This window comes from Berghia stephanieae, chromosome 14, assembly GCF_034508935.2.
Source record: "Berghia stephanieae isolate SIO BIC M18660-M18661 chromosome 14, UCSD_Bste_1.3, whole genome shotgun sequence".
Classification (NCBI taxonomy): domain Eukaryota; kingdom Metazoa; phylum Mollusca; class Gastropoda; order Nudibranchia; family Aeolidiidae; genus Berghia; species Berghia stephanieae.
Window position 1 is genome coordinate 11,175,734 of NC_088373.1, and position 14,970 is coordinate 11,190,703.

The window sequence follows — 14,970 nt, forward strand, 5'->3', positions numbered from 1 at the left end:
GTGATACAAAAGTATCGCATAATTATTCATATTTTCATGTGTTTTTTTTTCTGAGTTCAGATTTAAAGTCTATTTGGTGGTTTTGATGTGCAGAAAATCCAGATTGTCATTTTTCTGCGCTGCCCCTTGAGAAATTGATATCATGTAGTTATATCCATACATTACCCAGATTGCTTGAAAATACAGATTAGAAGTAGAAGCGAGAATCAGAGACTGATCATCGTGAACTGACCGAGGTAGGGTAGCAGGGTTGCCAGTTTGGCATTTTAAATGCCAGATTCCAAAAATCTGGCATTTTTGAAAACCGTTTGGCATTAGAAAAATCATTTGGCATTTGGCATTTTCATTTGGCATTTTCTTTTCTTGTATATTATACTTCAAATGACACCTTTACTCTGCACTTGAACCAGATTCAACAAAAAACATCATAAGAAACACGAAACAGTAAGTTTTCGTAATTGTCAATAATTATTTAACTGTTTACGTATTTACCTTTCATGTTAATGTATTTCTTTTTCATTCTTAAGATCCAACCGTGGTGTAGTGGTTTAGCACTCCACTTAGTAGTCAGTAGGTAAAAAATTACCCCAACAGGAAATTTAGTATAATTCAAAAAAAAAAAAAAAAAAAAAAAAAAAAAAGGAAAACACGCAAGCCACCAGGATATGATAGTAAATTGTCTATCAAAAGTGAGTAGTTTTCTTAGTGGGGGGGGGAGTCAACAGACTTTGGCGAGTGTTTTGGCATTTTTTGAGTCTTCCCCTGGCATTTTGTTGAAAAATAATCTGGCAACCCGGTAGGGTAGGCATTCGTTCCTACTTTTTGATCCACTGGCGGGAAATAAGTACCTATGTGGCGTTGGACGTTGGAAAGGCCGAGCTAGCAGCTAGGCTAACTCTAGTAAATTCATAACATTCCAAAAGTATTGGTTCACTGGTAAAGATTTCGATCTTATTTTATTCTTAACCTCTTTTGGCATAATTAACGACATTATTTCCAATGTGTAGGTCTAATCGGCAACATGACAGGTTGGAGTTGAAGACCAAAAGCAGAAAACTTGCTAAATTCAGTCAACAGTAGCCCAGAGCCAGAAGGCATTGAGGCTGAGGTCTTACATTACATACTGTCTGTTCACGCTGCCAGAAGCCCTTTCGTAAAGATGTGGTCCCTGTCGAGCAGAGTTATTTCACCAATGTTTTGCTAGCCAGAAGTTTTTCGTTGCTGAAGAAAAATGACAATGACAGCCTACTTCAAAACCTTGCCCCCCCCCCCCAGGACCAATTTCTAAAGATGTTGGCAAAATAATAGGTCCAATTTACCATGCTCAACTCAACGCGCCTTACACTTATTGTTTCATTTATTTCCCCAGCAGTCCACATGGAACCATATTTTCATGTCATATTCATACAGTACTAGTTGCCTGTGAGGCATCCTTTTTGTACCAACACTTGCAATATTCTTCACTGCCAAAAGCCAGGTAGTCCGTCACCCGAGTCGAGTGGGGTAATGTGTGTAAAATGTCTAAACCAGGGAAATGATATAGGGACCAGAATTTTCTACAATCACTATCACCCATCCAGTTACAGACCACTTGATATTGCTACAAGTACAAGACTAGCAATATATAAATTAGCATAGAGAAGGAAAGCATGGAATATGAAATAAAGACATAATATTTTATCATTTCATAAACGATTAGTAGTCCACCCTGACCGACTTAAAACACTTTTTTGTGGCCTATTAATTCCCTTTTTGTGACAAAGAAAGCGATACTTCAAAACTTTGGAATTACTCCATTCAGCAGGGACCAAGCCTTTACAAAAGTGCCCTGGCAGCATCGGCACTTTTATTTTAATTTTCTCAAAATCACCTCTCTCGGACACTCTTGATCTACACATATAAATATAGGTCAGTTTTTGATCGATTGCATTTTACAAAAACTCATGTTTTTTCTGTGTCTATTTTATTTTATTTTTATGTTGTTTTTAATTGAATTATTTTTAGTTTAGAAATTGATGTTTTTCATAATCTAGGTAATTTAGATTACAGTTCATATCTTTGTTGATAACTCGAGAGCATTGGCAGTTTTAAATTGGTTTTTATTCTTATCTGAATGTTAGGGGGTAGTTTGTCAGCATAAATCGCAAACATGTCTCTGATACTATTCCTTTATCTTTTGGCATTCCACAAGGATCAATCTTAGGGCCTTTTTTATCTACAGTAATATCGACTACCCATATTAATATTGTATGTTGTAAATTAATGCTTATATAGAAACAGTCTCTGAAATCTTGTTGATTCTTTTGACAGTAATATTAATATTCAAATTCATATTTCTAAAATTATTCAAAATAGTTTTATTTATAGAGAATCGCCAGTGTAAGATCCATGCTGGATATTGATTATACGAAATTATTAGTATCTTCTTTTTTGTCTGGTTGCCCCAAGTATTCTATCGATGGATTGCAGAAGATACAAAATAAGGCAGTCAGACTTGTTACTCTTAAAAAAATTCAAGAGAACACATTACTTCTACTCTGCATGACCTTCACTGGCCCCTTGTTCACAACCGAATAGAGTATAAAATTCTTTTATATATTTATACTCTATAAATGTTCAACTAATGTAGGTCCTTCTTACTTACAAGACCTTATATATATATATATATATATATATATATATATATATATATATATATATATATATACCCAGTCATATCTATACATCTAGTCATGTCTTAAGATCATCAGAATCTCTTTTTTATGAAAGAAATAAACTGCATTAATGATTTTCACCCAAAAGCTTTTAACTGTACAGCTCCACATATGTGGAACTCTTAGTTTTAGTTTTAGAACAAAATCTGCTCCTTGTGTTCTAACATTTAAGAAGCATCTAAAGACTGAATTATTTTATAGTGCATTTTATGATTGTTGTTTTTTAAATATACATGTGTGGACCTGTGTAGGTGGTTGTGCATTTGACTTAATTGTAAAGTGCTAGAGAGCACTTTTAAGTGGATGCTACAAAGAATGAAGACTTAATAAATATACATGATAATATTTTCCAATTTCTTAATTTATTTGCCAGTTCAATTTCAAAATGAGTGGTTTTGACTATGAGGCTATTCGGAACAAGAATATTGAAGACAATCGTAAAATACTTGCATCATTTGGACTTTTGGATCCGGTAATCTCCATAAATTTGATTTTTAAAAATTATATATTTAGCCAGTTTCTGTTTGGCAAGTGCTTTAGTACTCACATGAGTTATGTGAGCAATTGTTCTTTATTTTTGTTGTTGAATGAAAAAGAGTTTTTAGCCCAAAACATTCAATGTCAAGTATTTTGTTATGTTTCCTCTTACTGAGATATTTATTTTCATTTAAAACTCAAAAACTTTTGAGGGTCTCAACATCGCAGTTGGTCGAGCACTTGCTTCACACGCGTGGGGATGATGATCTGTCCTGGGTGAAGAATTTTTTTCTGACCACTCAGCAGCAATTGGTTAACTAGGTTTGTTAGATCTGTTGGAAAGTTCTATATGGGAGACCAGCATCCCATATAAAGGGTAGCTAGCAATTGCCATTGTCCATATCATGGTATAGGGGTAAACTCCTGCTCTATGGGCCCAATGGCTCTGAAGGACTTCTACTACCTAATAACTTAGAATACATGCGCTTCTCCAAGGGGGCAGCATAGCTCAGCGGTACGGTCTTTGCTTTGTACCCGAAAGGTGCCGAGTTCGATCACCCGTCGCTGCACTATGTGGCCTTGAGCAAGTCACCTCGCCCTAGCTCAATCTGCGGCGCTGCACTGCGGCTGATGCCTGGGTTGTTCCAGTCTTCCTTTGGAATAGACCCTAGAGTCAAATTTCCCCTATGGGATGAATAAAGGGAATTTTATTTATTTGTTGTTTTTTTTTTTTTTAAGTTTACATATATTCAAAATGCTGTATTTAATCCTGAGACAGTGTGAATAGAATCCATTTCATGAAATATGAGATGCTTGTTGAGGCTCGTCCTTTTGTACTAACTCTCTCACATTATATGTCAGTGCTTATAGTTATAGTATAGCCAGGTATCATAGGCAAGTGGGGTAATATTTGTAAAGTGTTCCACACACTGGTGACAATACCTATTACTACAGTAACCTATTCAGCCACTGATCGTGCTCAATATTGCTTGACAGTGCCACAAGATAAGAAACTATCTGGATGTGATCTTTTGACCTCCCATGGTAGGTGGGAAGGTCACTATTGCTGTGTTATCTTTCCCCCCATATCTGATTTGATTTTCCAGGTCCTTGTTGGGATCCCTAACTGGGATGGAGACAATCAAATGTATATCTTTTTTATTTTATTTTCTTTTTTGGTTTGGAAGAGAAATGATATTTTTTTCTCGGTAAATCATCTCTCTGTCATATGCTTCTACAGTCCTAATGTTGAATATGTCATCATTCAAGTGTATCCTTCGTAGCGGAATCCTTTGTTGGTGCTCAGATGGGACTTTTACATTACATTATATCAAAATAGGCATAATGGTAAATAATTGCTTACTTGTAGAATTTTCTGTTCTATTTTTTAACCAGTCCCCCCTCTGAAATGACCTAATCGTGTTGCAAGTGCTGTAAAACCCCTAAAAATACTAAACCAACAATAAGAAACTATACTGCTGCCAGGAGGTTAGGTTTTTATGCTCTGTTATTTTTTGCGCAGAGAAAGCCTTTTACAAACAAATGAGAAACAGAAAAATGCTAATAAAAAAAAAAGATCAGGCTGTTTGAAATAGGTTTTGGTTGCATATATGGCTGGGGGGGGGGGGGGGGGGGTGGCAGAAATTAAGAATTGGTATTGTAAAGCTTATTGACCATGTCAACCATTGTAACTTTGCTATATTTATAAATGTGCATGTTATTCAACTTTTTATATGTGTATAATTTCCCAATGTATTCCAACAGTTCAAGAGAATTCCAGGAATTGTGAAACAGGGACATAAGAGAACACCTAAATTGGAAAAAGCCAGAAAGCGTCCAGCTTCTTATTTTGCAGATATTAATGATGGAGGTTCTATTTTTGGATTGAAGAGAAAATCTGCACGACTTCAAGGGAAGGTAATAAAAATGGTTTAATATTTGATGTGAGAATGTTGAAACATTAACATCATCATCACCACCACCACCATGCCATGGCCACAACTACAGCGACCTTCACAACATTGTCATTGCCACAAACAACATCATCATCACTTCCTGGGTGGGGATCCTGACCTCCCAAAGTGGGCAGGGAGGTACATGCTGTGTCTTCTATCCCCCCATAACTGTTTTCCAATTGTTTCCTGTCATTGTCTTGGAATGAGATTACTTAGTTTTGTCCAGATCCTTGCCGGAGTTCCTTGGCTGGGATGGAAACAGTCAAATGTATAGTTATAGTTTTGGGAGATGATATTTGTTTCCTTGTAAATTATCTCTCTGTTATGCATTGTATTACGTTTAGTTTACATACTATATTATATGATTGGCAAACATTTGAGTGTATTCCTCTTAGTTGGGGCCTGTGCTTGTGTCTGGATGAAACTTTTAGGTGATCTCAAACTCAGTACTTTGGCGGTGTGCTCTTGGAATCTACATCCGTTCCCAATTTGAACCAATTCCCCTTTGTCTCACCTTTTCTTTTGTGCTTTAATTGTAATTCTAGCACTTTTTACTATCCCATTTTCTTCCTTTTTACTGACGCTGATATGACCTTAATGTGTTGTAAGCGCCGTAAAACCCTTGAAAACATAAAACAAACATCATCACTTCTACTACCATCACAGCTTCATCATCATCACCACAATCACTTGAGCACCATAGCTACAACAACCACCACCTCTTCCCATGACACTATCAACAATATTACAAACATGATTTAGGCCTTTTGGTCATTTATTTGGGTGTTTCAAAAGCAATATCCTTTGATATTGTAATTTCTGAGCCTTATACTAATTTGAAATGCTCATTTAGTTTAGTTTCTCAATAAACCAGATAATAATTTTGTAAGTACTAGAGATTTCTGTGAATACTGAAGGTTAGAGTTTATTATGATTTTCGTGTGGTTTTGTCTTTTTTATAAATTTGTGTATAGTGTGCACTTTTTTCCATCACATGTTCGGACAAAATAGACTTTTTTGCTTTTTAGGATCATAGAATACACTTTTCATTCTGGGAAGGTTGGCAGGTCTGCCATTACTATGACGATGTCTCTCTTATGTACCTGATTGATTGTGTTCTGAAGTTGGTCATAGAACTAATCTTTATCCGTTTGGTCTGCTTTGTTGGTTGGGCATAGCACTGGATGATGAAATTTTGAGTAGAATTGAGCTGTCAAAATTCTGTCGTTTTATCATTATTATTATTATTATTAATATTACCATTATTAGTTGCAATTTTATTTGTCTACTTTTTAAATTCTTCAGGATGCAGGGTCTGATCCAGACTATTTGCCAGATGATTCAAGAGATGGAGATGAAGAAAATGTTGTCCCCAAAGTTACGCCTAACAGACCCAATTTCTACGGAGCTGTTCCTGGTATGGCTTCATTGATATTTTTTTTTCATTTTGTCAAAGACATCAGAACCAATATTGGAATTATTTTAGAACTGATCCTATTATATACTTATCACTATAGAAGGAGTGAAATTGATGTCACTCAGCTCTTTGTCATATTTTAGCCAGCCATTTTTATGAGTAGTTCTCACTAAATTATATCAGTCAGACGATAAACGTTCAAGGTTACACATAGTTTTTTGTGTTGGTGCATTATATCCAGATGTTATGTATGAGTATTTCCCATAAATGCATGGCATCAATAAGAATCCTTTTAAAAATGTTGTTTTGCTTGGGGGTTTTTTTTGTTTTTGTTTTTTTGTGCGAGAGGGGGGGGGGGGGGGGGGGGGAGGAGGTGATGGCCTATAGTTGCATTGGTGCAATATTTCCAGCTTTTTAAAATTGATTTTAATTTATTTCCGACTTTTTACCAATTCCAGATCCTTTGTTTGGTTTACAAAAAATATTTTTAGGGACAAAAATAAAAAAATATATTGCTCTAACCTACTTGCACCCATGCAGTTGATAATGATGACGATTGTAATAATAATCATTTTTTAATTTCTCTCGTTGTAAAGAGCTGTTCAGAATATCAATGTACACATCAGATAATGTAATTATTGAAGAAGAAAAAAATGACTTTCATATCAAAGTATGTTGTCCATCAGAAGCCTCCAGCCCATAGAGCAAGAATTCGTTCTTGTTTCTGATACATTACTTACACCCACCAAAAATCTTCAAAAGCTTTTCCCAAACACTTTTTTTTCTCAGGTATTGAAGTTGGTACAACATGGCCAACGAGAATGGAGTGTTGTCGGGATGGTGTTCATAGGTAAGATTTTTCATTTTTTTTAAAAATCAATACACAAACTTCTTCTTGCCAGTAAATCATAAAATTTACTATGAGTAAATCTGCTGTAAACACAACTAAAATCTAGTAGTCGTGAAGCCTTAATGCAGTTATTTGTTCAATACTTTTATGGGGTTGGTGGGGGGGGGGGGGCTGGTTTTTAGGTTATAGTAATTCAGTTTGAACAATGAAACAATTTAAGGTGAGACTGGATTAGACAGATAAGTAGATTGCTGCTGAATTGATAGTGTGCTCTTGGAATCTAAATCTGTTTCCTATTTGAACCGGTCCCCTTTGTCTTACCTTTTCTTGGGTGCTTTAATTTTAATTCTAGAACTTTTTACTATCCCATTTTCTCCCTATTTACTGGCGCTGATATAACCTTAATTTGTTGCAAGTGCCGTAAAACCCTTTAAAAAAATAAAATGAAAAGCAGTCTTGTTGGGACTTTTTGATTGGTCGAAGACAAGGCACACAGGTAGATTGATCATTAGATTTTCCGTCCGCTGTTCCCTGTGTGAATTAGTGCCTTTTGTCTTTCTGTCTTACTTTTTCTTGAGTGTTTATAAGTATCCATGTTGAAATGACCTAAAAGTGTTGTAAGCAAAATTAAATTTCATTCGACAAACTTTAGACCAAATAAATTATAGTCTTTATGAAGAAAAATGGTTAGATTATTTCAATGGAAAGATCCATACCAAGACGGAGTCCTTTCCTCCACCAATAGGATGTAAGACATCGCAACAAAGGGCATGTCTTTATCATGATTGATTCCACAGTTTCATGGTTTAACCAATACTGAACTTTAAAAACTGTAAACAAGCTTATGTTTTCCCCTAACAACCTTGCAAATGAAAATTTCTAATTGCTCAAAAGCTGATCACATGTGCATGCTGACCATTAAAATGTCTGGGCATTGTGAGGTCACAAAGTCGGCATGTAACAGTGATCTGAGTGCCAGCGTGTACATGCGTGTGTGTGTGTGTTTGTGCATTTTGATACTCATCTCATGCTATTATTTCATAGTCCTGCTGCATTGGTTAATGATTGAGGCGAGGGTCCTTTTAAATGTATGGATAGATAAACAGACAGAGACAGCCCTATTGTTAAGATAGATGAAAAGGATAGAGGGACAGAGAGAGAGAGAGAGAGAGAACCCCGGTCCCTAAGGTCTAAAGAACATGTGGCTGTACAACCTTAATAGTATTATATTTTTTAAATATATTTGACAGACCAACAGTGGCCGGTATACATGGTAGTGAGGGTGGTGCCTATTCTATCGCCTTGTCCGGGGGTTACGAGGATGACATTGACCTTGGAGAGTGTTTCACTTACACAGGGGAAGGTGAGATTACAATTTGCTCTCTCTCTCTTTTTCATTCTCTCTCTCTCTCTCTCTCTCTCTCTCTCTCTCTCTCTCTCTCTCTCTCTCTCTCTCTCTCTCTCTCTCTCTCTCTCTCTCTCTCTCTCTCTCTCATTTTTCTCTCTTTTTATTTTTAATTTTCAAAACTACTATTTGCAAGTTCTTGGAAGAGAAATCTGGGTTAAATCGAAATTAATTGCTGCAATACAACTTACTCAAACAGCGCCTTACATTACCCCAGCAATTATAAAATAAACATAATATTCTCTTTTATTTAAGATCTAAACATTAGTTGCTAAAGAAACAGAATAAAATTACATACTCATAAGAGCAAGGGTACCTTCAGGAGCAGTGTTAGGACCTTCGCTATTTCGAATTTTACAAACTTTTTGTTTAGGATTTAGTTTTTGTATACACAAAAATACTTGACATGATAACAATATTGTTACTTAATTATCAAGAATTGGAAAAATTATTAAAATTGAAATTTATGATGATCAATGTCGGGTTTAGAAAAACATAAATAGATGTTCTTACATGATTCATGACAAAATTCTAAAAGATGTTAATCAACAGGTTTTTTTTTAATATATAAATTCAACAGTTGTTGTAGACATTTATTTATTTGAATTGCATGCAAGAAGGCAATTTCCATCCCAGGCTTTCTCAAATGAAACATCAAGCTGCTAAAAATCAATTAAAAAGGAATTTTATATCAAATACTGGATTACATTGCTCAATATGAGAACATACAATTAAAACCAAATTTTCAAAGCCAAAACTTCAAAAGTACAAAATAATCAATCAATTTTTAGAGATTTTAAGTGCTCCAAACCCCTATTTAATTGTCTGCTTTTGCTATACTCATTACTCGTAACAATTCATTGCTTTTGCAGCAGACAAAATATATCATCAAATCCAGAAATTATATTGTGAGAATCACAGAGGGGGGAAATTACAATGAAAGAGAGGTCACTAATTACATGTTTGATGAATACTTGTTTGATTGTATTATTATTAGTATTGTCTTCTTCCTACAGGTGGTCGTGATCTGAAGGGCACCAAATCAAAGCCTAAGGTTTGTCACTTTTATAAAATCAGTGGAATCAGTTGTTCAGAGACAGCTCAGCTCCTCTTGTTGGTTTTGTTAAATTATTTTTTTGATCAACAATCATTGCTCAATGAAATGATTTGTCTTTTCATCTATTACATGGACTCAATGGCAACGTCTTTCAGTTTTACCTTTGGACCTGTAGGTCCCAGGTTTGAATCCTGCTGTGCATAGTCGAGTCCTTTGAAAAAGTTCTTTGTTCACCTTCTCTCGTTACTAACTGAGGCGTAAAATGAAAAAGAGATCTCCTCGCCAAATTTTACTCAGCACACAATTGCAGTGTTTTATGTTAACACTTTTACTTTGAAAAATATTTTTAAAAGTTATATTAGAATAAAAGGTATTATTTTTAATATATCATCCAAGTGTCTTTGGGAAAACCTTTTCATAAAATGGGATAGTCCTCTTGTCCGTAATAAAAATAACCTTATGTGAATGTGAAGCACGTTGAGTGAGCTCAGAGCCTTCTGTCCATTGAGGGTTGGATGTGGTATAGATTTTTATTATTATTGAACATGATGATTCTGTCAACCATAATTACATAATATTTATATTTATTTTCAAAACTTTGTACCCCAGAACCTTCGCATGGCTCCTCAGTCCAAAGATCAGACTTTAACTCGTGGAAATTTGGCTTTGAGCAGGAATGTTGAGACCGGCAATCCTGTTAGAGTTATCAGAGGTTACAAACTTAGAAGTCCTTTTGCCCCTGAGGATGACTACCGATATGATGGTACGTTTTCATCCTTATAATATAATAAGCAGAAGCTGAGAATCTGAAAACATTGAATTCAAAGGTAATTTGTGGCATAGTAGTATGTTTTTAGCTTTGCAACTCATAGCCACCTCACTCTTGCTCACAAGGCATTGATTTTACAGTAAGCCAAAGTGGCGCTTAATCTCTTCCACAAATCATTTCAGAGATGAATGTTTATGCCAAAACAAAAAAAAAAAAGAAATTAAAAAGCTCTGAAGCTGATGTTACTTTAAAAAGTTATTTGCACTTACTTTATTAATAATTTGTATTCTTTATTAATAATTTGTATTCTTAATCATACTGAATTATCACAACCAAGTTTATTTATTTCTTTCGAGGTAGGATTGAAGCACTTATCTTTGTCAAATGTTAATAGTGTGGGAAGTAGAAAGGCTAAATGAAATGTCCGTACAGTACAAGGAACTATGCATAATCTTTTCTTTTTTTCTTTTTTTTTTTTAATCCATAACAATCACAGACCATAATTATATTTTTAATCAGAAATGTCACAAATGTATTTCTTTCTTTTTGGTGGAGCGATGTATTTTTCTTTTCACATCAAATGTCAATAGCTTTGAAATTGGAAATGGTAATGCAAAATGTTTATACATACAAGTACATATAGATAACCCTTTTCTTTCTTTTTTTTTGAAATTCATTGCAGATCTGCTATTTATATATTTAATATAATATACACATTTTTGGGGGTCTAAATTAGGTAAAGTTTGGGTTTTCTCACTAGATTTGGATTTTGAACTAAAATCTTGGAAGAGAAATGATTTTAAAAATGTTATCTTTATGATTACTTCAGAATGGATTTGTGGCAAGTTGTACTACATTATACCAATCCAATTCTAAGGAATTTAAATGTGATTATTTATAAGAATAACAATATAAGATTCCTGAACTCCTGCAGGTGAGATTTCATACAAGTTCCCAATGCCACTGTGCAACATTGGAAATACGCATTAGGAAAGATTTCGAATTTTCAAATGCAGGAGTTTGAGAATCTTTTTATTATATCCTTCCAATGACCTCACCTATATGATTTCTTATTTTAAAATATTCTTTTTTACATTGATTGGTTCTCAAATTTAACAATTTGAACTTTAAAAATTATCAGGATACTGTTTAGGAGTCAAAATCTATTTTTAGTAAAATCAGATGCATGCCAGAGAAAGAAAAATTGTTGAACTCCTATTCTTTTTTTTTTACAATAGAGACACCTAATAATGTTTATGCAATTATGCTTTAGTAAAATCTGATTTTCCCCAAAACGAAAGTGGTATAATAATAAAACTTATGGATCTAGGGTTGAAAAAGATTTTTCTTCTTCAAATTCAGATTTACCTGTGGCTGGTCTGCATAAATAAGTGTGCATTCTGCTTGTCATTGTCTTATTGATAGCATAAAAAAAACTTTAACATTCTGCCATTTTCATTATTTTGGCAATGTTTGGCCAGGCAGCTGTGTAATGAATAGATTATTGGCAAAAACAGGGATTGGAAGGGAGGTTTCACTGTGCATGCTGTTATTCTTAAACATTTAGACGTAAACTAAAAAGGTGTTTTGTTTTTGTCGTTCTTGCATTATTTTTCAGGTCTTTACAGTGTTGAGAAATGCTGGTTTTCACAAGGTCTCTCTGGCTTTGGAGTGTGGAAGTTTGCATTGAAACGTCTACCAGACCAGGCTCCTCCCCCATGGCAGATTTTGGACCAATCAACTGTTGATCCCGTTTCTCCTACAATTTTAAAATCAATCCCTTCTGAACAAGTTCACAATGAAACTGATAAATGAATACTAAGCCGCCAGAAACGTGGCCTGTAAAAATTATTGAACAAATATGAATATAACAGCTTTAAAAAAAAAGATATATGTATATATTTTGAACCTTAAATATATATTTAAGGTTCAAAACCCTTCTGCAAATCAAAAAGAAACATAAAAACAGCAATACATAACTCAATCTAGAAAGAGAAGTCTTATGTGATAAGGACTTCTCCCGACTTTCTGTATTCTGAACTAATTATTGAATTTTTAAAATATTTTTTGCGAGCTGGGGAAGATTTTGAGCCTTAAATATTTCATGTTAAGCATTTTGTTCCTCATTGAAGTTGTTATATTTATCTACGTTCAAAATTTGAAACTGATAACAGGTCAGCAAAATTTGGAGTCAAATCTCCTTGTGTCGAAGGTTGTGTTGAATGCAAAGTGCCATTATACCTGCTGAATTTGTTAATAAATTTTTTTAAAAAAGAAAAGTGGGATTTATATAATACTTATTGAATCTCATATGTTGTTAAACCAAAGCTTGTTTAGTTAAAATGCCACTGTACAAACTTCTAAGGCAGCATCCTTCAGTTCGCTTTATCAACAATTTTCCACCTCATGTGTCAGAATGAGAGTATTTTCATGCCAAATTTACACTTATTTACTTATAATCATTTTACAATGCATTGAATATATTTGTACTTTTAAAAAGTCCATTAAAAAATATAAATCAGCGTAGATGGCAGCTGTCTGTAATTAAGTAATTTTATATGCATTATCCTCAGTTAAAAATTATTTTTTTTTATTGCTTGCCACAGGATTTTGGGGCAATGTTGGCCAAATAGCCTAAGATTTTTTTAGGCAATGCAGAAAGATAGGCCCACAATTCTCTGGGCTATGTAATAATAGGGATTAAATAGAAGAAAATATAAATCCTGATGATAATAAAATTACAAAAGAAAAAAGATTAAACCCGGTTTGTCTAATCTCGGTGACAAATTTTAGTCTACAAGCTTAACGACTACACCACAGCAATGGCAGTTTTTAACCATACCATTCAATCATTTTTATTTTTTAAATCTTGAATGACACTTTTCTTAAGGTTTTAAATGTCAGTTGCAAGTAATTTTATTATTAAAGCCAACATTCAGTGTTGCTCTTTGATTTTAATTTTAAGTTACCCTACTTTGGTGTGTTTTAGTAATGACCAGACTGGGCGGGTGGTTGGATGGGAGCATCACCCTTGAATCATTTACCTATGATGTTCGCATGGGTGTACGATCCGATAGTGATGTCGTTTCTTCTTCTCTTTACTAGCCTATCCTGCTTCTTTGGTTTGTGATTGTATTTTTGACAGGGGATTTTTTTTTCCTGTAAATCTTCTGCCTGTTTGTTCTTGGTTATTTATAATTTAGCTTATGATATCTTTAGGTTATGATTTTGATTTACATTTGTACTATTTTTGTTAGATTGCTTGTTTTTTTGTTTCAGCGGTCTCTCATATAACCTCAATTGTGTTGGAAGAGACCTAAAGCAACAAACAAACAAACAAAAAAATGACCAGACTGGAAAGCAGAACTGACCAAAGCTGTTCTCTCATGGGTTAAAATTTTTGCATTGCCCAAATAATCACTTTGTTAAATTTATTGTGTAACGTTGATTACAAGGAGTAAAATGGATGTGTGTGTGTGTTGTTGAGTGTTTCGAGTATGAAAGAAAAAGCTTTCCTATGATATATACTATATCATATTTCACTTACATTATGGCGCCTGAGTTGAATTTTTGAGAAAGGGACTGTATGGGATAGAGGAGAGAGAGATATGACTTAATGCCTTTTTTATGACAACCAAGTATTATCCAAATGTTTTAATTATGAAATATTTTTTTCCAATTTTTAATTGCAGTTTTTATTTTATGAACTGTTTTTACATAAATGATCAATGTTTAATGTTTATTATATGAAAAGAAAAAAAGACCTATGCAAGTCTAAGAGAAATCCAAATAAATACAATTTTTATAATAAAAACTTTTCTTTTGTTTTTCGGTTATTCTGGGATCCAATGATCATCCCATAGTGGACTTTTTGAGGTGGTTAAGATGAAACTGGACCTGCCAGATTTAATCGGTGTATACAGATTTATTTAAATTTAGGCCCAGATTTGGGAAATTAAATTATTTTTGCCCCACGTCCATAGGGAAGTGAATGTGATTTTACTAAGAATTTGATATATGTTTAAACTTTACACTCTGGGTGGGGTTCCTGACCTCCCATAGTGGGCAGGGAGGCACATACCGCGTCTTCTATCCTCCTATATCTGTTTTCCAACATGCTTTCTGTCTTTGTCTTGGAATGAGATGACTTGGTTCTGTCCTAGTCGTGGCCAGATACACTGGCAGGGAGGGAAACAGTCGAATGTATAGTTAAGGTTTTGGGACATGATATTTTTTTGTCTTGTAAATCATCTCTGTTATGCACTGTATTTTTTTCCCTTTTACATATGATTTGTAAACAATTGAGTGTGTTCCTCTTGGCGGGGA

General features: G+C 34.3%; 1 protein-coding gene across 3 annotated transcripts; it reads left to right on the plus strand.

The window, feature by feature from the left end:
- Positions 1-217: 217 nt before the first annotated feature.
- Positions 218-14,456, plus strand: LOC144959721 (uncharacterized). 3 transcript variants are annotated; one of them, XM_078892399.1, is made up of 10 exons: positions 887-936; positions 1,802-1,908; positions 3,088-3,186; positions 4,956-5,108; positions 6,452-6,563; positions 7,353-7,413; positions 8,664-8,776; positions 9,835-9,872; positions 10,485-10,638; positions 12,263-14,456. In XM_078892399.1, exons 3-10 carry the CDS (start codon positions 3,100-3,102, stop codon positions 12,457-12,459), a joined length of 915 nt encoding a protein of 304 aa, XP_078748525.1. In that variant the 5' UTR covers positions 887-936; positions 1,802-1,908; positions 3,088-3,099; the 3' UTR covers positions 12,460-14,456. The 3 variants fall into 3 exon arrangements, with proteins under 3 accessions (XP_078748526.1, XP_078748524.1, XP_078748525.1); XM_078892400.1 differs by lacking the exons at positions 887-936; positions 1,802-1,908 and adding an exon at positions 218-236; XM_078892398.1 differs by lacking the exon at positions 1,802-1,908 and having other exon boundaries at positions 833-936.
- Positions 14,457-14,970: the final 514 nt, after the last annotated feature.

Coding starts and splice junctions, on each gene's coding strand:
- LOC144959721 (XM_078892400.1), top strand. CDS start 3,100: ATGAGTGGTTTTGACTATGAGGCTATTCGGAACAAGAATATTGAAGAC. Junction 8,777..9,834: donor TTTCACTTACACAGGGGAAG/GTGAGATTACAA, acceptor TTCTTCCTACAG/GTGGTCGTGATCTGAAGGGC. Junction 10,639..12,262: donor GGATGACTACCGATATGATG/GTACGTTTTCAT, acceptor ATTATTTTTCAG/GTCTTTACAGTGTTGAGAAA.